Source organism: Coturnix japonica, chromosome Z (assembly GCF_001577835.2).
Source record: "Coturnix japonica isolate 7356 chromosome Z, Coturnix japonica 2.1, whole genome shotgun sequence".
NCBI classification, from domain to species: Eukaryota; Metazoa; Chordata; class Aves; order Galliformes; family Phasianidae; genus Coturnix; species Coturnix japonica.
In genome coordinates, this window is record NC_029547.1 from 15,390,813 (window position 1) to 15,417,645 (window position 26,833).

At 43.5% G+C, this 26,833-nt stretch overlaps 1 protein-coding gene and 2 long non-coding RNA genes across 5 annotated transcripts in view; 1 reads left to right on the plus strand and 2 right to left on the minus strand.

Annotated features, from left to right (window-relative positions):
• The window catches only part of LOC107305953, a 17,133-nt gene extending 10,350 nt beyond the window's left edge, over window positions 1–6,783 (minus strand). Inside the window, exon 1 of the long non-coding RNA XR_001551944.2 lies at window positions 6,662–6,783. This is a non-coding gene — a long non-coding RNA (uncharacterized LOC107305953). The remainder of the gene's footprint in view (window positions 1–6,661) is intronic.
• LOC107305952 overlaps window positions 1–8,797 on the plus strand; it is a 22,614-nt gene extending 13,817 nt beyond the window's left edge. Inside the window, exons 3-6 of one of the 3 annotated variants that reach the window (XR_004305515.1) lie at window positions 1,621–1,740; window positions 5,027–5,098; window positions 6,503–6,641; window positions 8,603–8,797. This is a non-coding gene — a long non-coding RNA (uncharacterized LOC107305952). Of the gene's footprint in view, window positions 1–1,620; window positions 1,741–5,026; window positions 5,296–6,502; window positions 6,642–8,602 lie in introns of those variants that run through there. The other 2 variants (XR_004305513.1, XR_004305514.1) reach the window with 2 other exon arrangements.
• A 4,890-nt stretch (window positions 8,798–13,687) lies between these two features.
• On the minus strand, window positions 13,688–26,743 carry TMEM267 (transmembrane protein 267). The gene is made up of 4 exons (XM_015848661.2): window positions 26,613–26,743; window positions 25,429–25,554; window positions 23,062–23,446; window positions 13,688–17,532 (listed from the first exon to the last, which is right to left on the minus strand). The coding sequence occupies exons 3-4, from the start codon at window positions 23,371–23,373 to the stop codon at window positions 17,197–17,199; spliced, it is 648 nt and encodes a 215-aa protein (XP_015704147.1). The 5' UTR covers window positions 23,374–23,446; window positions 25,429–25,554; window positions 26,613–26,743; the 3' UTR covers window positions 13,688–17,196.
• Between the last annotated feature and the right edge of the window lie 90 nt (window positions 26,744–26,833).

Genomic DNA, 26,833 nt, shown 5'->3' on the forward strand with positions numbered 1-26,833 from the left:
GGCCAGCACTGACAGCCTCTTGCAGGGTCATGGAGCACTACAGAAGGTCTGAGGGTGAGGCAGCCACCTCCTGACCTCATGCTCAGCTGTTTTCTCTGCTGCATGGCTATCATCTCTTGCCCACATCCACTTTGTATGCTTCGTGTACTCAGAAGTATCACTTGTTTTGTTCCACAGATCTGGACAGTATTGCACTGGCCTTTGCACACTGTATAACTGAAAATTAAGAAAATATTGTTCTATTAATTTAAATTTATAATTTTTTTTATTATATTAATTTTATATCCGTGTAAACTTGTATGAGGAAAATTAGAGCAAAATTCTTGATGCCTTCAGATGAGCTTGTGAATATCTCACTGTCCATGACATTGCCCCTTTGCAAGACACTTGGGAACTGCAGAAAGGTGTTTGCAATTGCATCTTTAACAATCGCTTATGTAACCAGAGTAGCAATTTTAGAGTGAACTCAGTTACCCCATGCTCAGTCAATCTTTGAAGTGGAGCATTAAATCCCTCTAATTAATGCAACTGTACGAAAAAGCTGTGCCTTTAAACATGAAAGCACACAGCAGACTGCATGTGAAGCTGGTGAATACATCACAAGGAAGTGGAATGAAATTTTGTAGTAAAACGGTGCTTATGTGCACCTCTCAGAGGCTAAGAGCCTGTCGGTATCTTTCTGTGGAGGTGTGTGCTTTGGGTTTGTATGGATGCTTGCCTTGAGGAATTACAGTCTGCACTAACTTTTTTTTTACTAAAAAATAAGCTATTACTATTAAATATGATGTAATATATTTGTAGTTGTTCTGGTGCATGATCTGCAGTGGCAAATATGGCAGATAGAAACTATCTATCTCTGAATTGTTGATGGACACACATCATCAGAGCTTTTCCATCAGACAACATGTAAACATCATCTGCAATCTTGTGCTGGCAGAGACACGATCGCTTTGAAAATGACAGTCAGTTTGAACAAGGGCACGTTTATCTTCTTCTGAACAGGAAGAACGCTCGGGGCAGTGGCTCAGGGAATTCCCCTGCATCCCAGCAGCTGGGACCTGCTCTCCCGCAGCGCTGGCTGCACTACAGCTCCACTGCCTGGCCCATTATTACTGTAACTGTGCTCTCAACCAGTAAGTGGGAATGAACGAGGTGATAATAAGCAAAGTTAATGAGTTCAGCCCAACACAACACCAGAAATATGTGTGGGTTTTAGCAATTAGATCAGGCTTGTTAGCTGGTAATTGCTGGTCTTCACAGTGGGTAGAGGAAAAGAACACCTGGAAGCTGGCCTGGCCTTTTGTTTGCCCTTTCCAGCTCTTCAGAGATTTTTCCAGTGCTGCCCATTTCACTTGTCTCTATGCCTCAGCAACACAATCAGAGGTCCATGTCTGCTTACCGGAACTGTTTAGACCTGCTATCTGGCATCGAGCCTTCTTACTCAGACTTCCGAACGAGCTTTCTGAGTTGCTGGATGGCAGGACCAAGTAGTGATGAATCTTGAGACAGGTCCATGCAGGGATCACTCTGTTGCTATTCAGCAGCTTCAATGTTTGTTCCTTAGGAACACTCACCAGGAAAAAACAACTGCTTTTTAATTATTTTGTTTCCTATTTTCAGTGGCATCTAAATACTTTGGTCTTGCAGAAGTGTCCACTGGAGCAAGTTAAGCACCCCAGCTAAGGGCAAGCACACAGAACTGGAAAAATACCTTCGATCAACCCCAACTTCTCTCTCAAGGTATGATGTCCTTTTCAGATGGCTGCTCTGCCACTGTACCTTATGGAATACATTATTGCTTGTCTATTCATTATACTGATTTATTTAATATGCTGCATATAGCTTTTCCTTTTTCAAAACACACGGAAAGAAAGGAAAGCTTTGCCTTTCATGTTGAAAGAAGTTGTTCAGCACCTTTGAATAGAAACAAATACAAAAAACCTTGATTTTTCCGAAAGGAGAGGAGATGTCTGAAATTCTGAATTAATTTGAAAAAGTCCTTGTTTTGGGGGGAATGTAGCGTGAGAACTTAATTCCAGCTTCCCACAGTGGTCTGTTTTCTTTCAAGCCCATCGAATCTTGGTAGCACTTTCTTAGGGCTGAATGGATCAAAAGCGATTGGCAACTACAGAGGACTGCTTTCACCTGCTCTTTTAGCAGTATTTCTCTTTAAATGGAAGAGATCCTCAAAGTCTGTGATATTCCGTGGGTTTGAAATTATGTGATTGCTGTTGATTGCTAGAGAATGAACCACGGAGAATATGGTGGCTTTGATGAAACAAGACCTCCATTTTATCTGCCTTTATGCTTCTGTTCACCAGCGTCAAGTCTCTTTGCTGAAAGTTCCTGCCTGCCTTCCTTCCTTCCTCCCTTCCTTCCTTCCCCTCCTGCCTCCCTCCCATTTACAGAAGATGCCTTATGAAGAGCCCTCTTACTGAATCCAGTAGGAGTAGTGAATGGTTATTCTGCTGGCCCCTTGCTGTAGCTTTTTTTAAGCAGTTAGATTAATATTTCAATGTGTGTAGACACTGGGAAGGAGAAACACGGCAGTCATTGTCTCAAACAGACACGTCCTGCAGAACACAGCAGGACATGTCTTCGTCTCATATTTTAGCTGAGGGGAATCAGCTGGAGGAAAAAAGAAAAAAAAAAAAAAAAAAGGAGAGTAATCTGTGTGAAATTCAGTGAGCGATGGAGTCACTGCATTCCCCACCCCTGTACTTTGTCACACATTTTCCTGATTTCGCTGTTGCTTCCTTTAACCAAGTTCAATAGGAAAATCACAGAATCACAGAATCACAGAATTACCCGGGTTGGAAGGGACCTCAAGGATCATGTAGTTCCAACCCCCCTGCCTGGCAGGGCCACCAAACATACACATTTACTAGATCAGGTTGCCCAGGGCCCTGTCCAACCCTGGTCTTGAACACCTCAAGGACGGGGCATCCACAACCTCACTGGCAGCCTGTTCCAGGACCTAACCACCCTTCTAGTAAAGAACTTTCCCCTAACATCCAACCTAAATCTTCCCTCCTTCAACTTAAAACCATTTCCCCTAGTCCTGCTATTATCAGCCCTTTCGAAGAGTTTACTCCCCTCCTGGGAGTAAGTTCCCTTCAGGTATTGAAAGGCTGCAATGAGGTCACCTCGCAACCTTCTCTTCTCCAGGCTGAACAAACCCAACTCCTCAGCCTGTCCTCATAGGGGAGGTGCTCCAGCCCCCTGATCATCTTTGTGGCCCTCCTCTGGACCCTTTCCAAAATCTCCATATCTTTTTTGTACTGAGGGCTCCACACCTGGACACAGTACTCCAGATGGGGCCTCACAAGAGCAGAGTGATGGGCTATAGGTGGGAACAGTAAGAAAATTATTTCTGATCTCTGCTCCTGTGTCCAACCTACCCACTTTAAACCTTCCGCAGCTCTCCTCCTGGCTGGTTTCATGCCAGCAGTTAGTATTCTGGCCAGGCCTTTGGTGGTCAGACAGAAGGCTTGTCTTGCATGGTGAAATCCATAAACCTGGAGCACTTTGTGTATCTATGCTGAACTGTGAGATCTGCTGCTAATATGCCTCAGATTTGTTGTGAATTGATGTAGCTTTGCATTGATTACACAATTCCTGGAATTATTAGCAGCAGTCATTAGTGTTTCCTAATGGGATTCTTTTGTGGTTACAAAGTAGGTTTTGTATATCCACAAAAAAAAAAAAAAAGAAAAAAAAAATCGAAAAAAAACCCCACCTTGCACTGATTATCTGGATTATTGTCTTGCTTAGTCAGAACATAGTAGGTATGAGGTTGCTTTAGTGTCTGTAAAGACATTTCTGTAGATAAATTCATAGCTTCATAGAATCGTTAAGGTTGGAAAAGACCTCTAAGATCTTCTAGTCCAACCTTCAGCCCATCAACCCTTGCCACTGAACCATGTCCCTGAGCGCCATATCTACATGTTCCCCAAGCACCTCCAGATCGCTTACTGCTGCCACAGGGATAAGTACTCTTGTGATGGTTTGCTCCCCCCACCCCTTCTGTCTTTCTCCCAGCCTCCTCCTTCAGGCTGGCTGGTTGCTTCCTCATACTCCTGCTCCAGCTCCTGCTCATCTGCAGGAAGATGCTGGAGACCCCCTGCAAAGCTAGAGCTGAGGACAGCTTCTTCCACACCTGCATCACATCCAGCCACATCCTGCAGGACTACTTCCATGGCACCAAGCCAGCAGGTGGCTAGGCAGCACCAAAGCTGGTCTTGGGATCAGTGCTGGCTGCCTTAGCTCCCATGGTGGGCCTGGAGCCCTGTACTATGCTACCACAGCAGTCAGAGCCCTCTCTGGATCCCACCTCCAGTAACAAGTTGTGCCATTTCCTCAGTGCCGTCACAGTTTCTTTCCAGGTTGCTCAGGGACATGGGTCTCATCAGGAATAGGGTGATTAAGATGTATTTTGAGGAGCTGCTCCTGACCAATATGACAGGGAAGGTACATAAGGAGCTCACCCTCAGCATGATCTGTCTGGGCAATACCTTGCCCATCTTCAAAGCCATCAGGCTCATCTGGACAGTGGTCTGTAATGAAGAGTGTGGCCCCAAAATGCTGGACCTGGAATACAGTAACAGGTTCCATTTGGCTGTTGACTCTGACCTGATATTCGGCAAGTGTTGTTGAGTTATGAAGATAGGCTCTGTCCTCAAAAGGAAGAGTGCTATCACACATACACTTTGCTTTAGCCACTATAAGGCAGATCATTTAGTGTGTGTTTGCTCATGAAACTACCAGAAAACATTCCTGTCATCTAAAACAAACCTCAGGCTGTTTTAAGAGTTCAGTACCTCAAAGTTCTTTCCAGCTTAACCTGAAGCACATCAGTACCTATGTCGCTACGAGGAAGGCTCTGATCTTGGCTGACAGATGATCAAGGCAGAAGGATAGAACCATTGGCGAACATAATACAGTGTGATTCCAACTCCTTGCACTTAGTACTTGTTTTAGATGCTTTTATTACGAGTTACCAATTTTCTCTTTCCCTACCTTCCAGATGAACTATATGCAGGAGTTTTCAGAAGAGAACTGTCTTCTCAGACCAAGACCCAAACCAACCACCTTTGAAGTAAGTCTCCTGCCCACCCTGCTGCACAGCCCCTCAAACAGTGCTGCTTCTCTACTGCAGGTGTGAGTGTCAGCATTGTAAAATGCTGACAGCAGTGGGTTGAGAGAAGAATGCTGGGGGAAGGAGAAAGCGGAATCTTTAAAATGTAATAAAATTACATGAATAAATTAAATTTTTTCCGCCACGATTCTAGAAAACAGTCAGGATCTTCACTTATTCTGTCACTGCCTGCCAGGGCCACAGTCCTGCCCGTGGCAGGTGTGATGTGGCCTCCAGATGGCCTTCCAACAGCTACCAATGCACAGCCATGAACAAAGACAACTAGTCTGGGTCTGTATACATCAGCCAAAGTGTGTCTGTGTACCTGTACCATGCCACTGAAATAAATAGATGTGCACCAAGCAGCCTCAGCAGCCTGACCCATCTGCCAGCTCCATGCGAGAAGGGTGTGCCTGGGCCCATACACATGCAGCTCTGCCTACTTTTATTGTGTTCCACTGTTTGTATGTTGCTGCTAAGCATGGAGTGTGTTTGCGTACAGAGAACTAGAGAATGAAGGAATTTTCCCCGTGCCAGATAGAGCAGTGTGAAAGAACATGCTCCAAGAAAACCTTTCCTTTGACCTGTGTATGTGCACTCTGTTGCTGTTATGCAAGACCTGGCTGAGTGGCCAGATCATAAAATGAATGGAAAAAATTCATGTAGCCTGTGCAGGGCAGCAGGTACTGTGTCCATTTTAGGGGATTAATAAAGTAAGGTAGACTTCATCTATGCATTGTGAACTCAACAACTTCTGCTCCTAATGCAGCCAGAATTAAGAAAGGTACACTGCAAAGACCGAGTCCTCCAGGATGTGAGTTATATTCTCCAACAACATGGCTTATTTTACCATGGAAAGTTACAACAAAACCTAAGGATTATTACTTTGAAATGTGTTTCAGTGGAAATACAAGGAGACAGAAGCAAGCACTATGAGATCTTGCGAATCCTCAAGACACGCAGTGAATGCAGAGTTGTAAAAGCCTCTTCCGAGTGTGAGAAATAGGTTACACGAAGTTTGTTGTAAAAAGGGTTTTGAGATCTCTGTCATCCGTGACAATCAAACTTTAGACAGAGAGCATCAAGAGAGGAGAAGATTGCAGCTGAACTGCGGAGATCCCTTTAAACAAACAGTAAAACTTCATTAAGTGTTTCCTTGGAAATCACTGCTCCAAGGTACGACGCCTCCAGCAATTAAAGATCTCAGCTGCAGCGTTCCTGATTGTATTCCCTGTAGCAAATTGCCCACATGGCTTTTCCTTGTTAAGCCGTTGTACAGAATCACAGAGTTCCCACACCTCTGTGGAAACATGAAGGAAAGACTCAGGTGAAACCTGCTGAAAATAATACGATGTTTCTCTGCAGGTGGGAGAGCTGGCTTTCACTTTTAGAGCTTCTCATGGCACAGACCTGTAAGCTAACAGCCCTGATCTTGGACACAGCTCCAGGCAGACACCCCTTGGGAATACCCTCATTCTCTTAGGAAATCAAATCACAGAAGTAGGTAAGCGTGGTGTTACTTACTTGGGGATGCCAGGCTCACTGCAGCCGCCAGCACAGCCAGGGCAGTGACAAAGCTCACATCCATTCCTGCTGGAGCAGCGGGTGCACTGTGAGCAGGTGCAGGTGTTTCAGGAAATGTCCTGTGGCTCCTGTCTGCCAGGGAGCGCGGCTGCCAGCGCCCCACCCTGCAGCAGCTCGATGCTGGCCCTGCTGAGCTGCTCGATGCCTGACAAACCCCTGCTATGTGCAGTTCCATGCCTGCTTTGAGCCCTCCTCACCCCCCTTGCTAGGGTTGCTCCTCTGGCCAGCAGGGAAAGGCAGGTGATCAACCCCTTCTGTTCTGCCTTTGTGAGGCCCCATCTGCAGTGCTGGGGCCCCCAGAGCACGAAAGACATGGAGGTGTTAGATCAAGTCCAGAGAAGGCCACTAAGATGGTCAGAGGGTTGGAGTGCAACTCCTTTGAAGGAAGGCTGAGGGAGTTGGGCTTGTTTAGCTTGGAAAAGAGAAGGTTCTGGGGAGACCTAACTGTGGCCTTCAGTCCAGCTGTGCCTGCAGTGTGTGCGCTCTCAGGGCTGCACTGTCCGTGCCACAGCCCTTCTGACCTGCTGGGGCTCTGGAGTAGTTGGTGGAAAGACAGCAAGAAGGGAACTACACCTGGTGTACCTCCTCCATTCTTTCCTGACTCTCATCTCTGCAGCCCATTTCAGTAAACAGCATCTGGGGGCTGATGCTATCCAGAGTGCTTCTGTGAGCAGCGTCTAGAAAGGCTTTTCCTGGATCATGCAGGCAATGGGGAAATCAGGGGAAGCTTTTTGCTCCACTTGACACAGCTCACAGGTTCCAACCTTTCAAGGCCCATGTTGATTATGGGCAGCTTCTGAACTGAGTGCTGTGACCACTGCAGCCACACTGCGCTGCTGCTCTGCAGTTCCTATGGGATCCCTTGGGATTGCACAGCTAAACCAGCCCAGGAGGCCCTGGGCTCATGGCCGGGCTCACCTTTGCTCTGTCTCACCACAGCACTGCTTACTGCAGCTGTTCTTAGCTTCCAAAATCCCAGATCACAAGGCATAAGGAACTGCCAGCCTCAGAGACTTTAATCTGCACTTGAAACTCCCCAACACCAGTTTCACAATTCCACCTAATAATAAATTAATATGTTGCAATCAGACTGATGGGCTATCGTGATTTAACTTTGTCCATCTTGGTTCCTTCTTGATGCTCTTATCTACGGGGGCAAGAGAGCAAGGCACCTGCAGAGCACTGCGCGTTCAGATGGCAGCCAGCTACCTTATGAGGGGAAGGTTACATGTGCCACTGGAAGCTCAACCTCAAGGAAGTCATTTGCATTGAAATCAACAAGCTGACTCATTGTCAGCAATTAATTACAGAAAAAAAATCTGTTAAAAAACTCAACTGCCGCTGCAGAAGCAGAAGTGGCTCCCAGTTCATTCAGAAACCTGAGCTTAGGTAACAATGAGACTGTTAGCATGAATGCACTTCAAGGCAGCACAAAGAGGAACAAGCCGAATAAAAAGAAACACAGTGAGACAGGTGTTACTGAGGCAATTTAAAGAAACAGCCTCAGTCAGTTCTTATTAGCTCCTGCGTTCCAGCTGCTTGGCGCTGCACAACTGGGCTACACATCTTTGAGCACAGCCAATGTGTTCACTCTGACACGTGCTTTGCATGAGATCTCCAGGTGCAGCTTTAAAATCCTGGTGCAAGTTCACAAATCTTAGAATCATGTAATTGCTTGGAATGGATCCTAGAGATAACCTGGTTCCGGTCCCTGCTCTGACCCAGCAGCTCAGGCTGCCCAGGGCCCCATCCAGCCTGACCCTGACTATCTCCAGAGATGGACACCCACAGCTTCTCTGCACAGCAGTGCCAATGCCTCACTGCCCTCTCAGTGAAAAATTCCCCTGGCATTTAACATAAATCTACCTTTTTTTTTTTTAGTTTAAAGCCATTTCTCTGTGACCTGTCACCTGCAATGGATCTCCCCAGAGCCTTCTCCAGGCTAAATGAGCCCAGCTGCAGCATCCTCAATAAAGCTTAGCTCTGCAGTCACATCACAACTTCAACTCATGTTTTACAACTTTTGTTCTCCCAGAGTCCACAGTAAAGGACCAAAATAAAATAAATAAATACTTACTTCAGTGGGAATGTACCTCAAGGAAACTGATTATGGAGATCCAAATATGCTTCCCACTGTATGTGCCAGTGATTTACAATATTAAACCTAGTTTAAAGAAAAGCGGAAGGTAAATTGAGGAAACAGCTCCATTTTATGACATTGGGAAATTCAAAATAATAATAAAGCCAGAAAACAATGGCAAATATTTTGCTATGACTCCACTTACACAGGCAGCCGTCCAGCATACAAATAAATGCCAGGTTAGCCAGAAATTCTTTTCCCAGAATTGCACTGACATAGTTGACAGTGGCATTAGCTGCAATTATGGCGAAAGTAAAGTGGAGGGTTTTATTGATATATTGGCCTGGACTGAATTCAAAGATGAAATGAAAGTGCTAACCTGGAGAAGGCAGCAGGCAGTCATTCTTCTGCCTTGAGAAACAAAGCTAATTCTCGGGTTGGCCACTTTTTATCTTCTAACTTGTATTTGTGTATGGAGCACAACAATATCTTACACTTTTCTCCAGTCACTCAAGCAATCTGCCCTTCTGCCCCACTCCGTGCCCCCGCAGCCTCCATCACAGCAGCGATGCTGTGGCACAGGAAGCAGCACCTCGTGCCCTGCCCCACCGACACAGCCCAGCTCCAAAGCCTCTGCAACACAGGAGGGAAAGCCAGGACTCAGCAGCCTTCAGTCTGACCCTGAACTTCCACTGGAGGAGCTGATGCCCAATGAAGAGTAAAGCTAGTAACTCAGTTTGTGAAATTGGGATAAATCATGTTAAAACAACTTTGGACAGCAGCTGTGCTCAGTAAGATGTAATTCAAACCTTTGGTTTTGGCTTACTGATAGATGTCATGGGCTTCTCTCTAACTTCAGAACGTTGTTTTTTGTGCTGCTGCCCAAACCTGCACACAGTGCTCATGGCGATGCCAGACCATGCAGTGCAGATGGGACAGCACCTTTCCTCACCCAGCAGCCATGTCTCCAGGTGGATGCCCCAAGATGGTGACGCTGCCCTGACCCTGGCCTCCTTTCTGTGCAGAGCTGAGGTGCCCTGGCCTCTGCTGTGTGCTGGCACTTGGGGCACTGGCACAGAGTTAGGCACCATACCTGGAAGTGCCTCCACTGGACTTTGCTTTGCTTTTGTACGTTTTCATCCCAGGTCCAGGTCAGTGCCAGGCAGCTGCCTGTGTGATCCCCCTCCTTTCTGACCGAACCCCCTGCCTGTTGTGTGGCTGCTGAAGTCATTGCTGACCCTGAACTGTTGTTGAACCCTGATCTCTTGCAGCCACTGTTTGTTCTGGGACATTAAATTTTCCCTTGTACATCACCATGCCCTGTGTTACCCCTCCAGCACACAGTTGGCACTGGGACCTTCCTGCTGCCTTGGTGAGCTCGTGCCCATGGCTGCCAGCCTGTTTCTCTGAGGAGAGCTCAGCCAAAACATCCTCCCCACACTCTGCTGACTTCCTTTTTTTTCTAGAAGGTCACAGAAGTATTTCAGTGTGAAACTCAATTATGTGTTACACAGGAACAAATGGGCAGAACTGTAGCTGGGTCTCTGTTGTGATATCAGCTGCTGCTTCACTGGGAACAGAACCACAGAATGGTAGAGAATCACAGCATTGTTTGAGTTGGAAGGGAGCCTGAATGGTCACCTAGTCCAGCTGCAGTGCACAGGGACACCTACAGCTAGATCAGGTTCTTAAAGCCCCGTCCAGCCTGACAATTAATGATTCCAGGGACAGGGCATCCACCATCTCTGGCAACTTGTTCCAGTTCCTTATCACCTTTATTGTAATTAACTTCTTCCTTATGTCCAATCTAAATCTCCATTCTTTTTGTTTGAAACCATTTCTCCTTGTCCTGTCACAGCACACCCTGTTGCAGTCTGTCCCTTCCTTCTTACAGAACTTTAGATCCCAAAATTCCACTCTGAGGTCTCCCCACAGTGACCCCCTCCCTGTGCTGAACAGCCCCTGCTCTCTCAGCCAGTCCATGTTTTGTGTGGGGCAATTTATGGCAACTCTCATTCTGTAAGATCTGATAAAATCATAGAGTCATAGAACCATTAAGGTTGGAAAAGAACTCTAAGATCATGTAGCCCAACTGTCAGCCTGTTTCTTAAGGTTAAACAAGACCATAAATAAATAAAATAAATAATGTAGCAGAATCACAGAATGGTCTGGGTTGAAAGGGACCACAATGATCATATAGCTTCAACCTCCTGCTGTGCATGGGGTCACCAACCACCAGACCAGGCTGACACATCACGAGAGTGGAGCTGACTGCTCTCCACAGGACATCACTCACTCCCGCTGCCATCGCCTCCATCACTGCCTGCCCAAATCATCCAGGGGTTCCTGTTCATCGGGTCCCTGGAAGGGACAACACTCCTGCACATTTGTATTTACTAACCTGGGGCAGGAAGGAGATTTACTTTGGCAAGTGAGTTTATTACCATAGTTCCTGGCATTACCAATTTCCTGGCACTAGAAAACTGTTTGCAGTAGCAGCTCTCTTTTTGTAGTTCTTAAGCCCCAGACTGTTTCATCATTTTGAGCCAGCTATCAGGAAGTGACCGATAGACCATTTAACCATGCAATTCCCTGCTTGGAACCACCAAGTCTGAAGTGACCTCCTTTCTAGAACCACGTTTTTGTCTTAGAAAACTGCATTTTTTCCCCATTCGGCTCTGCTTCTTCTGCTTTGAAGAATGTATCTTTGAACACACTTATCCGGCCCAGTTTCTCTATTAGTATTTTCTTAATGATACTTAACCCTTCAAATTATTTTCCACTTTTTATTTATTTGTTTGTTTGGAGTTTGATTAAGCACACGGTGGGACTACTAACACTTGTAAAGCACTGGGAGATAAGGGCGGCTGCAGTAAATGCAGGTGATTCATGGAAACAGGAACACTGAGAAAAGAGAGCAGGCAAGGAGTTTCACTCTCAGTTTTACTTTGATAAATTAAGACGGTATGCAGCTCCTGATATAATTAATACACTCCTAATGCACGTCCCACAACACCCCTGTTCAGCTGTTTGTATTTGGAGACCAAGCAGTACCTTGTGCAGGAGGCCTGAGTAACACCATAAGCCTCTGTCCCTTATGGCCTCAGCAGAAGCAGCTGCCAGGCACTGGACAGGCTGGTGATGCACTTTCTCCTGCATGCACCTTCAAACATGGAAAATTTTAATGGAAACTGTTCTCATTACACAGGCAAAATCTATATTTGTAGTGTTTCCAGATTTAATTACGTCAGTGCGCCAGGTCAGCTAGAACCTGAACTGAAAGCTCAAGCTTTCATCTCCATCAGTAAGGTCACTTCTGCCAGGGAAACTGGCATGCAGTCCTTGCACGAGGGAGCTCCATTAGTGCCAGAGAACAGCACTCCTATCTCAATCAGTGCTGCTCCTCCTGAGGCGCATCCCTGCACGCTGTATGGTGCAGCAGCAGCAGCGGGTCACTAACAGGGCACTGTGCTGTCATCGCCTCACTCACCTTCACCTGTGCACTTGAAACCTTTCATCCTCCATGGGAGCACTGTGTGTACACTATGTGGCAATGCAAACACTCTCTAAAGGGCAGCCCTCAGTGAGACAGAGAGGTAGGACACACAGATGAAGGAAAATAACAGCCGGGTGACTCTGTCCTCAATATTTTGGTATCTGTTTGTTTGTTTTTGTATCCTGTTCTATCACATCACCATCTCCCATGGGAGATGCACCCAAGGACTGCTGCACAACCACTGAGGGCAGGTTCTCCCTGAACGCTCAGTAGCTGCTGAGTTCGAGGCCTTTTCCACCTTCAACAAAATACCTTCTGTGCACAGTTGGTAGGACCACTGCAAACAGCTGCTAAGGAAAAACAAAAAACATTGTTCAACCTTTTTTTGCAGCCATTTGATCGCTGTAAGGAGCGGGATGCCGATGTTCTCACCCTTTTCCCAAAGGATTTTCTGTGTAGCAGATGCCAGTTTTAGCGCTCCTTGTGTGTGGAAGCACATAACCCCACACCACGTAACAAAGCCAGGGCTTTATTCTAACTTACAACTCAGTGTAGATAACACCGAATTTAAGGAATTTTAAGACAGAGCCAAAGGTACAAATTCAGTGTTTTGAAAGAAATCTGACTGTTGTTTGTTAGTTTGGCTGTTGTTGATGTTTTTAATAAATGCAAATGGTGCTCTACTCTCACAGTGCTTCCTTTGTTCCAGCACAAGGTGTGCCTGCAGCAGGAAACAAAACTCAACCCGTGGGCTTGAATCAAAGCCTGCGCTATGTCCCAATGTCACATATACTCATAATACCAGATTTCTTCTGCTGTGACTAAACTTACACAATTGACATAATTTACATCAGTCAAACCTGTCAACATGAAATGTTCTCTTCAAACGTGTTTCATCACCATTTTGACAGCAGCTGACGTAGCACATGCACGTATACATTCAAAATTAACAGCATGCCAACAGTTTGGAATGCTGCGTCCAGATGTGGAGTCCTCAGTACAGGAGAGACATGGACCTATAGGAGCACATCCAGAGGAGAGACACACAGACGATCCAGTTATTTAATTTAAACTTAACCGAAGTTTCCTTGGAGCGTGGCATCTGTGATGAAGAATTCACGTATCAGTAACTGATTGAAGGTACACGGTCATTAATACAACGTACCTTACTGCAGAAAAACTGTATCAGCAGTTACGTGTAAATTAAGATTAGATTTTCAACCAGAACACAGCCTGATAAGAAATATGTTCCTTTGGGCTGAGAAGTCCACCAGGGCATTAAGAGTCATCTTGTTTCTGGGGCAATGGGGGGAAAAAACATTCGAACATTTTACACTTGGCATTTGTTTGTATTTACCTTTTGTAACAGATACTCAGTAGAGATGGAAAAGAAATCAGCACCGCCATTTTATTCAACTAAAAGTACAGCTCAATGACACGTGGAAATAGTTTAGATCAGTGCAACAAATGAATGAACAATAATTTACTGACATGCATCGTGCATCACATGTGAAATTACTACCTCGAGTTTGTTAAGAATCTTTTGGTGTAATTCACAACTTTTTGTACTTCCTATGTGCTCAGCTGTAATGCCTGCAGTCAAACACAAGTTCGTTAAGATACATTTATAGAGCTGGTTTGTTTTTGCCGTGGTTTTTACTTGGTGGGTATCAGCGTTGGGCTGAGAGATCAGTGCAGATGAAATGCAAAACACGTACGAAAATGCAGAAATCCGTTTGTAAGAGGGAGGTGCCCTCAGTGACAGGGACTGCAATAAATAATTAACTTCTCTTTTCTGCTCCAATCTGGCTGCCCATAAACTACAAGTCAGTTCACCTTAAGAAGCTGACCACGGCCTGAGAAAAGCAAAATAAATACATACTTTTAAAACACGCGAGATCTGCGTGCCATCAGATCTTTAAATGTAGCAAGAATGATAAATCATTTCAGGAGAGAATCAAGCATCTCACGGTACAGCACCAGGCAGTATAACTGTAATTTGGAAATGAGAAAGTCTAATTCTCTACTTTGCTCCTACATACATTTCACTTTGCAGCGAAGATGGATAAACCACAAAAATAAACAAATGAGACCAGGAATCGGGAAGAGAGAAGATGTTCTACAGCACTGAAGTGATACTGGAGTGATACTGAAGTGACTCTGCTTCTGGCAGAGATGATACCCATTGCTGGGTTTCACAACCTGAAGTTTAAAATACAGGTTAGAATTAAATGAACGTGCAGCATTCCTCCTCCACCAAACACCACACCTTTGGATAAAGGACAGATGTTCAGTTCCTGCTTTCAGAGCTGTAATGCAAGACACTGCTGACGCTGCTTCTGGGAAACCTTCACACGCTATGAAAGAGAAATCCGCAGTCACAACAATCCCTTTACGGTTGTTATGCTTCTTCATTCTCCTTTCCAAGGGACAAACAAACAACAAACGAAAAACAACCATCTTTATTAGCTGTAATATAGAGGATAATCAGGCCCACAGTACAGTCAGACAGCTTTCTGTAGGCGTACATTTCTAGTGTGAAGAACAAACAGGGCAGAAACTGCTGAAAGAAGGCACATTTTAAAATGGTGTAACACTTTCCATACAAAGCCTTGTGCACTCCAGAGGACCTATAGAACTCTGTACTCTGAGAAGGCCTCTGGCAGTATTAGGCTTCAGTTCTTTTTCTAATTTTGATTCCTTTATCCTAATACCAACACTGTGCAATTTAAGTAATGCTAAACATAAACACATCGCCAGATCATTGTGCCTTTTGTTAAGTATTTCCAAAGAAATATTCCCTTTCACCACCTGCTAATCACTAACTAGGATAAGTAAGGCCCCATCTCCGTAGAGGGCAATGAAATACAGTGAAAACTAAACCAAACAAAACCCATTAATAACAGACATTTCAGGAATCAGAGAACGATGGAGTAGTCTGGGATGGAAGCATAGCTTTATGTGAATCAGAGAGACACTGATGTGTCGTATTGTTCAGTTCCAGCTCTGAGGAGACAAACAGCAAAATCATGCAAGAGGGAGGAAACTGGAACCTGCTCTGTGCAGGCAGCAGGAGTCATCATCTCCCTCTTGTCACCCAGGTGTCCCCTATGCAACAAAGCTCTGGGGATGGAAAGATGAGAGAGTGGAGGTCATGGTTCAAAACTGGAAAAGGACAACCCTGTTAAGTTGGCCCAACCAAAGTCCCAAGTCAGAATCAGTGACACCGAAGAACAGATCTTCTGGCCCTCCAGTACTTAAAGGGATCCTATACACAGGAGGTAGACTGTCTTTTAACACAGACAAATAGTGATAAGACAAGGGAGAATGTTTTTAACTGAAATAAAGTAGATTTAGATTAGATGTTGAGGCAAAATTCTTCACTCGGTGGGTGGTGAAGCACTGGCTCAAGAAGCTGCAGATGCCCCAACCCTGGAGGTGTGGAAGGCCAAGGTGGATGGGGTGCTGCATGGCCAGATCTGGTGGGTGGCAACCCTCCCCATAGCAGGGACTGGAACTGCGTGATTTTGAGGTCTCTTCTAACCTAAAACATTCTATACCTCTATGGTTGAGGTCTCCACATAGCTCTGTCTTCTCCAAGCTAAACAGGCACACCTCCCTCAGCCTTTCTTCACAGGGAAAGTGTTTCAGCCCTCTGATCATCATTGTGATCCTACCCTGGACCTGATCCAACAGCTCTAAGTCTTTCTTGTGCTGGGGCCCCAGACCTAGATGAAGTACTCCAGGTGAGGCCTCTCAAGGGCTCAGCAATCACCTTTCTGTCCCTGCTGGCCTCTATTGATGCAGCCCAGGATACTGTTGGCCTTCCGGGCTGCAAGGGCACACTGCTGATTCATGTCCAGCTTCTCATCCACCAGGACTCACAATTCCTTCCAAATAACCTTTTTAATATGAGACATTTTCTGTGAAAATCAGTTAAAAAACTTTTATTTTGAATAGCTCGTAATCATAGCTACTGTTTTCAACCCGCAACATATTCATACTTTTCTTTAAGAAGCTCATTTATGAGGAAACCTCTATTTCACCTTAACAATAATGCATTTTATTTTGTAGTTAGGTTGATACTGCACCTAAGAGAAAATGCTGTATGCCAGTAACGTAGTGAGGTCTTTAATCAAAATTTGAAACAATTTTTATTTTCTTGCAACTTCCAGAATCTTCCCTAGAGCTTATGTTTTACTGTAATAACATATGGCTTAAATATTAAAATTCTCTACCTCCAATTTAAATATTCATAATTTATACATTTTAAATTAAGCACTTCAGTCGACACACATAATAATGTAACCACAGTCTTCTCCTTTCTAATCATTAGCCTGCAAACTGGGTATCAAATGACAACAGAATTTAGTATAAACACTGTATTATGGCAGTGTTCAAACTGGTGTAGACCCACAGTTCCACATTTTGAACTACAAATAGCATTCCTTTTAAAACTGCTGAATACCAGAGCCCAGCAGGAAAACAAATAACTTACTTCGAAATCCTAATTGGTGTTTTTCACAAGTGTGACAAACTACTGAATTCAAGTACTTAGCACCTATACAGAATTTTACATTTTTAAAGTACTATACAAATGCTATCCAGATGAAATGTAGGCAGACTGCAAATCCAGAATGTTTGGTGATCAGATGAACGGAAACAGCAAAACAGAATGTAATTACTACAGTGATATTAAGTACTTCATTAATCAGTACTTCATGAAAAGCCAGCTGCATGTGAATAGTAATGGGAGACCAGACAATCTACAAAGGGCATGTACAGATACGAAATGTTAATACCATTTGTGGAGCAGGTTACTGTGACCACAAGGAAACCATTCCAGTGACAAGCACGGCCTGTTTCAAGTGTGTTACAGAAGACTAAGATACATCACCCTTATACGTCAATGTGGATTCCATGTTTTATAGACATTAGTTCTCTAGTTCCTGTTAAATACATAATAAATGAGCATAGATGAGGTAAAGATGCTGTAATTGCCACATAGAGCCAGTATGGCAAAGGAGGAGTTTTTCCGAATGGGCAGATCCAGAGGCCGTGACGAATCCCATCACGGACGTGATGAGAAGTCCAGGATATAAACAGCATCCAAGGAAGAAAGCACCATGAGTCTTTAAGCCTGAAAAGGTGCATAACAAGCTTTAATGTCAGAGCCACAACAGGAATCACAGTAGAGCAATGAAGGAGTGGTCTCCGGGGAAGACTCAGAGCAGCCTGCAGAAGAGAAGAACATAATTGGCAACAGCGACGATCATGACAAGAAAGGAAGATTTTATGTGCATTTACATTTGTGGTGCCATCTGGCTAAGTGGAAGTGCAAAGGAAAACATATCATTCCTTTCCAATGTGGCTAATCAAAATCAACAGCATGAACAGTCAGGTAAGCAGCAGGGCTGACGGTGCTGGGACAAGTTTTTCTCTGTTGTCCAAATCATACATCCTGCTAAGCAGTACTAATGGAAACAGAGGAAGGGAGCGGTATAAGGAATGCTATTTGTCATTGAGTCACAGGGCATACTGGATCCTTTATAGTAGGCTGCACTGATCATATATACTTAATAAAAAGGAAAACAACCATACAATATGCTTGAAATATTTAATGGGATCTATTGGTATTTATTTTCAAAAACACATCCTGTAATACATTTCATTTACTACCTGTAAAGTGCTAGTTTGACTATATCTAATAGAGACATAATTTCTAATTTAACAAAAAATACTGCAGTTACATGTATTTTATTTGCCTTGACATAGTATTATTCATGAGGAGGGAAATGACACATTCAGAATCTATTATGTGAATCATTTCTGATTTTAATTAACAGTTTGTTTAATGTTAACTCAGGTGAAAGCCTGATTTTGGGCTTTAATTAAGATGAATGTCCAGCTAGTGGAAGGACGCACTACAGGAGATATCAAATTTAAGAAACGGCAATCATCAATTAAGAACACACTTGAGAAAATTCTATGGATGTACTTAATAGCAACAGTTATAATTACTTCCACAAACTCAAAGGACACTAAAAAAAGTTCTGGATTTCAGAAATGATTAAGTAGATTCTTTGGGTAAGTTTTAATGAAGGACTGATAAGATGACAGGACTAAAAACTTGACAAATTCAAAGCAGAACAACAACAACAAACATCTCAGTCTTTTAATTATGAAGGTATAGGCCCAAATTCTTCAAGTTGGTAAAAGGGGCATATTTTCTACAGATGTATTTTTGTTTCATGTAAGTAGACCATTAGGGGATTAAAGTGCAACAATCTTGTGATGTGGAAACTGTCACCTATCCCATAAAGATAGTCAGATTTTTGTGACTGGCTAAAAACCTCTATTTTGTAAACGCGTCAGGCCACCAAAATGCTGTTGCTGAAGTTGTCAAAGAAGAATAATCTGTTAACTCTTCCTTCCTTTTCCTATGAAGAAAGGCTGAGGAACCTGAGCTTATCCAGCTTGGAGAAGGCCCTGGGGTGACCTCACTGCAGCCCGCCAATAGAGGGAGCTTAAAAGCAGGAGGAAGACTGACTTTTTGCATAGGCAGCGATAGGACAAGGTGAAACATTTTTATACTAAGTAATAAGAGATTTAGGTTAGATGTTAGGTGGAAACTTAACTCAGAAGGAGGTGAGGCACAGGCTGCCCAGAGAAGCTGCGGATGCCCCAGCCCTGGAGTGGTTCAAAGTCAAACTGGATGGGACCCTGAGCAGCTTGAGCTGGTGGGTGGCAGCCGTGCCCATGGAAGGGGGCTGGAACTGGGTTTTCTTTAAGGTCCCTTCCAACACAACCCAAGCCACTTTGTGATTCTATGATTTTACAGTAACATCCTTGACTTGACAGGCCCAGGAAAGAGAGAGATGTCGTTCTGTTCGGCAACATGACCTATTATACTTTTACTCCTACCAGTCAATCTAGTTGGCCAGATATTTAAAAAACATCAGGACACGCCTTTTCTACATTAATGCCCCTGAAAAAGCGGAACATCATGGTGTATGCAGACTGAGGGAGATGTCTACCATGAGAGACTGGGCGGCAGTTGCAAAGCAAACTGGAAAAAGTTGCAAAAATAGCCTATGGGATGTATTCATAACACAAGTGACCTTTATCATATACCTAACCTAGTTGCAAAATCTTCCTGAAGGTCCTGCTCCCCCAGCCCTTCTCACAACCACAGTGAGTTGGGAGACTCAAAGCACATGCAGAAGAACCCAAGGAAACTAATGCACATGGGGATAGCAATGAGTTTATTTAACATGGGCTTCAACACTTGTACTCTGTGATTCTCCACAAGCTCGAGGTCACTAGTATTGAGTCCATATCTGTAAATTCAGTCTTCAATTCACTGTGTGTGTGCAAAGCTTTTTCTCCAGAAATGATCCACTGAAGCCCAGACTGAGTCATCAGTGGCTTAATAAACATCTGTTACATATGTTTGCCAGTACAAAAGCCTGTGTGTCACCAGCTGCATTTTCTACACTTTCACAAGCTGGTAATTTTTAATTACCAAGCTAGCAATTTCCACACAACTATTCTGCAACGTAAGTATTTGGACCACAGCACTGGGGGAGAATTCTCATGCAAGTCACACCTGTATCACATTTAACCCATCATGTCATCCTAGTTTATCAGCAAAGCTGAACACAACGGTGGGTTCAGTGACGATCAGACTTTTGTACCTTTTGTGTGCCATTATACAGAGTGAAAACTTCCTGGAATATGCTGAAGAACAAATTCTAGGTAGCAAAGTCTTTATAGAGTTCACACATGTTGCCAGAGACAGTGTGGGCAAGAGGTCATACCAAATACTACTTGGTACTCAAATATTTATCAGTGTATCGAGTATAAATTGTATGAATACACAGGTGACTATTTACCCTAAATACTCCAGAAAAATAATGACAAAACAATAGCCAAATCGTTCACACAACAAGCTGTGTCAGCAGGAACAAGAGGAGGAGGCTGATGGTAGCAACTCACAGCAGATGGTAATGCTGCCTTGTGCTCCATAGAAAAATTACTTTAAAAAATGGAATCAATCATCACATTTAATATGATGATTAAGAGCTTTAAAATAAATGGTGTATAATAATGTAAAAGATACTACTGCTATAAATTAGTAATAGTGGTGTGGTTACTTAACTAGATTTCTTAATTTATTAGTTCCTTAGTAATGTGTTGCTTAAGCAATAAACACTGTAGTCTCATAAATCAGTTACTCCCAATCTAGAAACATGAAGTGTGGGAGACACAAACAGTAAAAGGGTCCTCCATGAAGTAATGAGCTACGCAGGCAATAGTCTGAAATTACAACACACAACAGAAAGTGGTATGATATTAAGCTGCAGAATGAAAAATCACATACAAAAATCAAGTTCAGCTGGTCAGGCAGACAAATTTATGAGGATGACTTTAGGTCACAAACTACAAAGACTGCTGGCAGTACAAGAAGATGTAAAACTTGATTTTTTACTCTGTTTTTAAAAAGACAGAACTGCAAGTGATAGTAAAAGGGATCAGCCCAGGCTGCTCAACCCAAATCTATGCTGATTTTGCAGAATTCTTTATATGGTTTGGGACTGGATCCTTTAAAGATAATTTAGTCAGACAGCAGTTCAGAAGAGGCCAGATAAACGGAAGAAGGTTTATAAAACATAAATCCAGGTGCACTAGCTTTGTTTTGTGAGTCACTTAGTTAAGAAACCTGTTGCAAAGAATATGTTTTTCAAGCTATAAGAGTAACGCTGTTACTGTAAGAGCCTACAGACTTGCACAGGATACAGCTATTAGGTAAAACATCCTTTATTAGCCCAATTAACCTATGCAGGAAGGAAGAGATAAGTGGGCAAGTGGCTATGACAAGGTTTTTGGTCATCTTGCCTTCTTACTTTCAGACATTTAGATTTAAAAAATCTAGCAGTTCCGTGACAGGATGCTCTGTTCTCTAAACCAGCGCTGGTGGGGAGTGCCGCCCAGTGGTCATTATTAACAAAAACACCGGCGCTAATCGCAACTACCAGAAAAAGCAGCACGAACGTTTCAAAAAATACTTCTTCATAACCAGTCTAAAACCACGTATTACTTGTATCTATTAACTTTAAAATAAGAAATATGCATGAGAATAGTTAGATTTAACTGCTGCAATAGAACATCACAGGACTCGTTAATCTGGTTAATTTTTTTTTTTTTTTTTTTTTTTTTTTTAGATTTTGTAGTATTTCCATATACAAAAAGCACAGAAAAGGGGAGAACCAGGGACTACCGAAGCAAGAACACCACTGTGCAACAGTATATGCTGAGGGCCAACAACGCAGGCAGCAGCTGTGCAGAAAAGGGCCCAGTGTCCTTGCAGATGCAGAGTCAAATGGTGTCTCAGGCTGCAGAAGTGCATTCTGTGAAGCACTGCAAGTCAAGGGAGGTGATGCTTCCCCTCTCCTCAGTACTTCTAAGGCCACCTCCAGAGTTACTGGAGTGTCCAGCTCTGAGCTCCCTGGTACACAGGAAAGATGGAACTACAGGAGATGGAGTCCAGTGAAGGACCACAGTGGTAATAAAGGAAAAATCTCCCTCATGAGGAAAGGCTGAGAGAGCTGGGACTGTTCAGTCTGGAGAAGAAGAGGTTAATGGGAGGCAGATCTCAGCAAGTTCTGCAACTATCTGAATGAAGGGTCATACAGATCAGCACATACAGATCAGACTGACTTTTTCTCATAAAGCTGGGAATGCACTCCTGAAGCACATAAGATTAGGGAACAGGACACACTTAAAACACTGGAGAACGACTTCAAAAATTGGTAATGCCAATTTGGTACTACTAATTCTACTGAGAAACTCTGTTCTAAAAGGCAGTTCTGCAAATGGATGATGCTCACACATATTCACATATTCATTTTTCTCCTTTTTATTAACAAGTTTAACACTTGCTTGATTCTCTTTTACAGCCAACTATATTTAAGGCCAAACTCAGTCTGCCTTTTTGAAGATGACCAGTCATGTACTGCTGGGTGTGGGAAAAATGTTTAAAGATGGCTAAGACCAAATATACCACTTCTGAGTATGACTAGTTGAATGAAACAGAACAGAGAATTGTAGAATCCTTTTTGAAGGGACTTTTAAAGGCCATCTAGGCCAACTCTCCTGCAATGAATAGAGACATCTGCAGCAAGACTGGTTTGCTGAGAGCCCTGTCCAGCACAGCCTTGGATGTCTCCAGGGACAGGGCACCCACCAACTCTTTAGGCAACCTGTTCTGGGGCTTCACAACCCTCATCCTACAACATCCTTTTTCTGTTTAAGGAGTTCCCAGAAGATTCAGAACAAGATGCACACTGGAAGCTCCTACCCACAGCTGGTAAAGGACAGTTTAACAGCTGGACAACCTACTTTCCAGATTTCTACTTCTTATTGTAAAACAGAATGGGATAATCCAGTTTACAAACAAGGCATGTATGGCAACACTTACCTGCTGAACTTGGGTAACAAAGCACCAAAGTGATTCCAACAGGATGTTGTGTGAAAGAGGCTTTCAAAACTTCTTTTTTTCAGAAGCTTTTAAAGAGCAGAACTTAACTCAGCATTTCTTTGTTTTAAAATCACCATCAATTATATAAAAATATAAATTCCCACATATCTTTTAAAAAATTACCAGACTGTATCATCACTGAAACTTTTTTTGTTTAGGATGCAGTAGAACAATAAAGTAAACAGAGATAAAGAAAATATGCATTCACCAGGCCATTCACTTACCTTTAATGACAGGGAGCCAGCATGTATGAAGTGGTCCACGTCAATGACAGAGGCAAGGAAGCCAGCCAGCGTAACTTCAGTGAAGTCACTTTTCTTCCTGAGTCCAATCACTATGGCCCAGGACCACATTCCCAGTATACCATGCACTGCATTATCACAGAAGGCTCGGAGCCAGTCATTCTGCTGAATGAAGGAGAGCTGCAGAAGCCTGTCTGCTGCAAAGCAGAATATTCCCAAACCTAGACTAGAAATAACTGAAGCTGTGCTGAAAGTCTGGAGAAGGGCATGGGCCTTTTCAGTCTCAGATGCCATGGCAAAAACCAGGTGACAGCACACAAAATGTCATCAGGGTATACAATATGCATTGTCCTGCGTATCTTCAGTTCTGTAAATGGCAGAAAGAACACAGTATTAAAGAGAAAAAAAAAGAATCCATTAGCACAAAGCATTTGACATCACAGCTAAATGAGCATAAGAAAACAAATTCCATGTTCACATGTAAGATTCCTAGAGAATCTTTGGTTTCAGTTAAGCAAATCTATGTGACAGACCTAAATTAAAACGCTTGTCCTGTTCCAACCTGAACACGCACCTGTGTAACAGAGGTAGCTCTAACTCTGCTCTCTGAAATCCTCAGTTTCACAAAATGATTTGAGTCACATCTATGACGTGACAGTGAATATATTTCAAGATTCCTCTTGCTCCTAAATTCAAAGTTAGTCACCAAAATTGAATATTTTTCACTGGAGCAAAAGACAAAAAGATTCATTTTTGAGGATTCCTAGGACTGATGCTCAACAATCACAAACCCCTCCACGCCACAGGTGTTAAAACTTACTTTCTAAACCAGAATCCTGAAACACTGTTTTCACTTACATACCCTGTAAAGATATTTATTATCAGCACAATACCCTTTTCTGAGCTACTTCTTGTTTGTCTTGGAGACTGGCAACTAGAAAAAGCATTACGAAAACCAGAACAACTGGAATAACTTTATTAAAAAAAAAACCTAATAAAACCTATCATAAATACAGAGGCAGCACTATTCAATCAACCCGAGGTAACCCTTATAAAACAGAATGACATATGCTTTTCATGACCATGGTGACCAAGTAGCTGCTGCTCCCAGGCCTCACCTACTATTTCCGACATTACCTGTATGCCAGCTCTTTTCTGAAAGGAAGGAAAAAAAGAAGCAAACTAATCCCAGTAATGCTATTTTTCAAAAGGTGACCATTCTAATGTGAAAATACAGGCACTACTTTTAGTATTAATAATCACTTGAAGGTCCTTAAGTAATATTTATGCTCTGTAACTCTTAAAAACCCTGTGATGAATTGCACAAGGTGATTTCTCAGATGTCCCTGCCCTTAAATAACTGCTTGATACCTCACAATAAATTTCAGGGGGATTCCAAGGTCCAAAAGACCCCTGCCCTGCAAAGACACAAGTGTAAGATACCTGGATTACAAAAACAGAGTACCTGTCTCTGTGAGAATATTAAAAAAAGAAAGAAAAAAGAAGCACTTGGAAAAAAAATACCCTCACATAAAACACACTCTGTAGCTTTGTTGTGTTAAAAAAGCACTGAAAGGAGGTTTTAAAATCTCCTTTCAGCACCAATTCTAGCCATCTGTTATGCTCTTCTGTATTTCTGGGCAGCCCTGGAGACTGAGCACAGTTTCAAAGCACACATCCTAATAGGCTGCTATTCCTGTGAGACACAGGGAATCTTGCTCATCTTATTGCCAGGCCAGGTAAATTTTTATTCTAAAAAGGCTTTTCCTGAATGCATCAGACCTCCTTTAAAAAATGAATTTAAAAAGGTATACTTCTAACAGTGTTAAAAGACTTCAGGATTTTAAACATATTATTACTCATAAGCCCCAGAAAAAATGTAAAACATTTTTTTCTGGCTTATTTACATGCCTGTTCATTGTAGAATTATCCATGACTGACATCAATCTTCATAGAAAATAAAAAGCATGCCAAGCCATTTATTTGGAAAAGGTTAAAAAAAGCAAAGAACACATGAATAATACATGGCCTTTGCATAACATGTAAAAAAGCAGGTGGAGTTTAGAGCTTGTTAACCATGACTGTGCTGTGCCTCTTCTGAATAAACATGCAGACACTAAATACTTCCTGCCATTTTTTTGGAGAGGGGTTTATAATATACTGCGTATATCTGAATAAATTCCACTTTAAGAAACAAAGAGCCATAGCCTCAAAAAGGTTCACTCTGCACAGCCACAGCATAAAACTGGATTAACACTGACATGATATTTCTCCAAGAAACCAGGCTGGGAAGAACTGCTGCAGCAACATACCCACAAAACTCATGTCAGTATTCAGAACCAAACTCACCCTGGGCCTGTGAGAACACATCTTTGCAGTTGCTTATTTCCAGTATAAAATGTGGTCTGTGCTGTCAGCAGAGCTGAGCTGCTGTATCCAGTTGGGTCCAGCGACCAAGAACGGTTTCTTCCATGCCTAAGTAAAACAACACAGGCACTGAAAGCATTGATGGTGCACAAAGCATTGCAAACTCTGTAAGAGAACAGTCAAAAACACAGAAAGCCTTCCCTTCAGATTACCAAGTATGCCTATAGCAAAACTGCCCTTCCTAAACAGCATCTACCACCTCTTACAAATGAAAACGACTGCTCCATGTGGGGAAAGAAATAACAAATCAAGCCACATCCTGGGTATAGAAGCAGAATCATAGTTATGGACGGTACATCCTTCTTAAAGCAGAAAGGGAGAGGAGGTATATTACCAGAATACTTATGATGCTGACTGAAGGCTGGGGGTGGTCAGCACAGTTAGTGTGCCAAAAACAGGCTGGGTCTGCATAAAGCGCATGCACCGTTGTTACACAGCGCTGTTCAGAGCTGGCACTTCTCGTGACACCCTTACAGGCCATCAGGTATTCGTCACAACCTCTGTCTGCACAGCCAAAGTGAAATGCTGACTGTAAATTTAATTTAAGGAAATTATAAGAGAAAATAACAGACGTGCTGCTGTCACCGTAAATTACCGACATAAGTAGAAGTCCATATCAAAGCTGAAAAAAAATGCATCTGGGGAGAAATCAGACTCAAAGATGCCTTTCGGCTCGTGGTACAGAGCAGCACAATCCAATGGCCAAAAGCAGCAGTTAGAAACACTATCACCCTCCAGAATTTTTGCTCCAATTTAGCAAGAAGTTGTTGGATGTATGCAGAGGAACAGAGCTGCAATTCATAAAACTGCTTTTTACACAAGAAGTCAAAACACCACGGGGATCACCTGAAAACACCGATACTAATTTATGTGCAAAACCTCATGACGTGCCATTACCCTTTAAGACACAAGCTCAAGCCGTGTCTTAAAGGTTAAATGGGTGCCCTCCGCCGCCGCCCCCATAACACCGAGCTGAGGCCGCTCGGACGCGGGGCACAGCGCGGCACAGCCCGCACGGAGCGCTGAGGAGCCCGAGCGCCGCGGAGCAGCGGGCGGCACGGCGGGCTCGTGGCTCTGCGCGCAGCGCGGGCCGCCCCATCACCCACCTGACGAGCACAACCGGCCCCGGCTCGGCTCCAACACGGGAACGGGAGCGGAGCGGGACGGCACACGGCAGCGGAGCGAGGAGACATGCGTGGCCGAGGAGCACCACGGGAGCGGCTCCACGCCTCCTGCTCTGTGAGAGGCGTATTGCGTATTGCCAGTTCCCATTAACGGCAGGGGCGGCTCTGCAGGACGGAACAGCGAAAAGGCGATGCTTTATGGC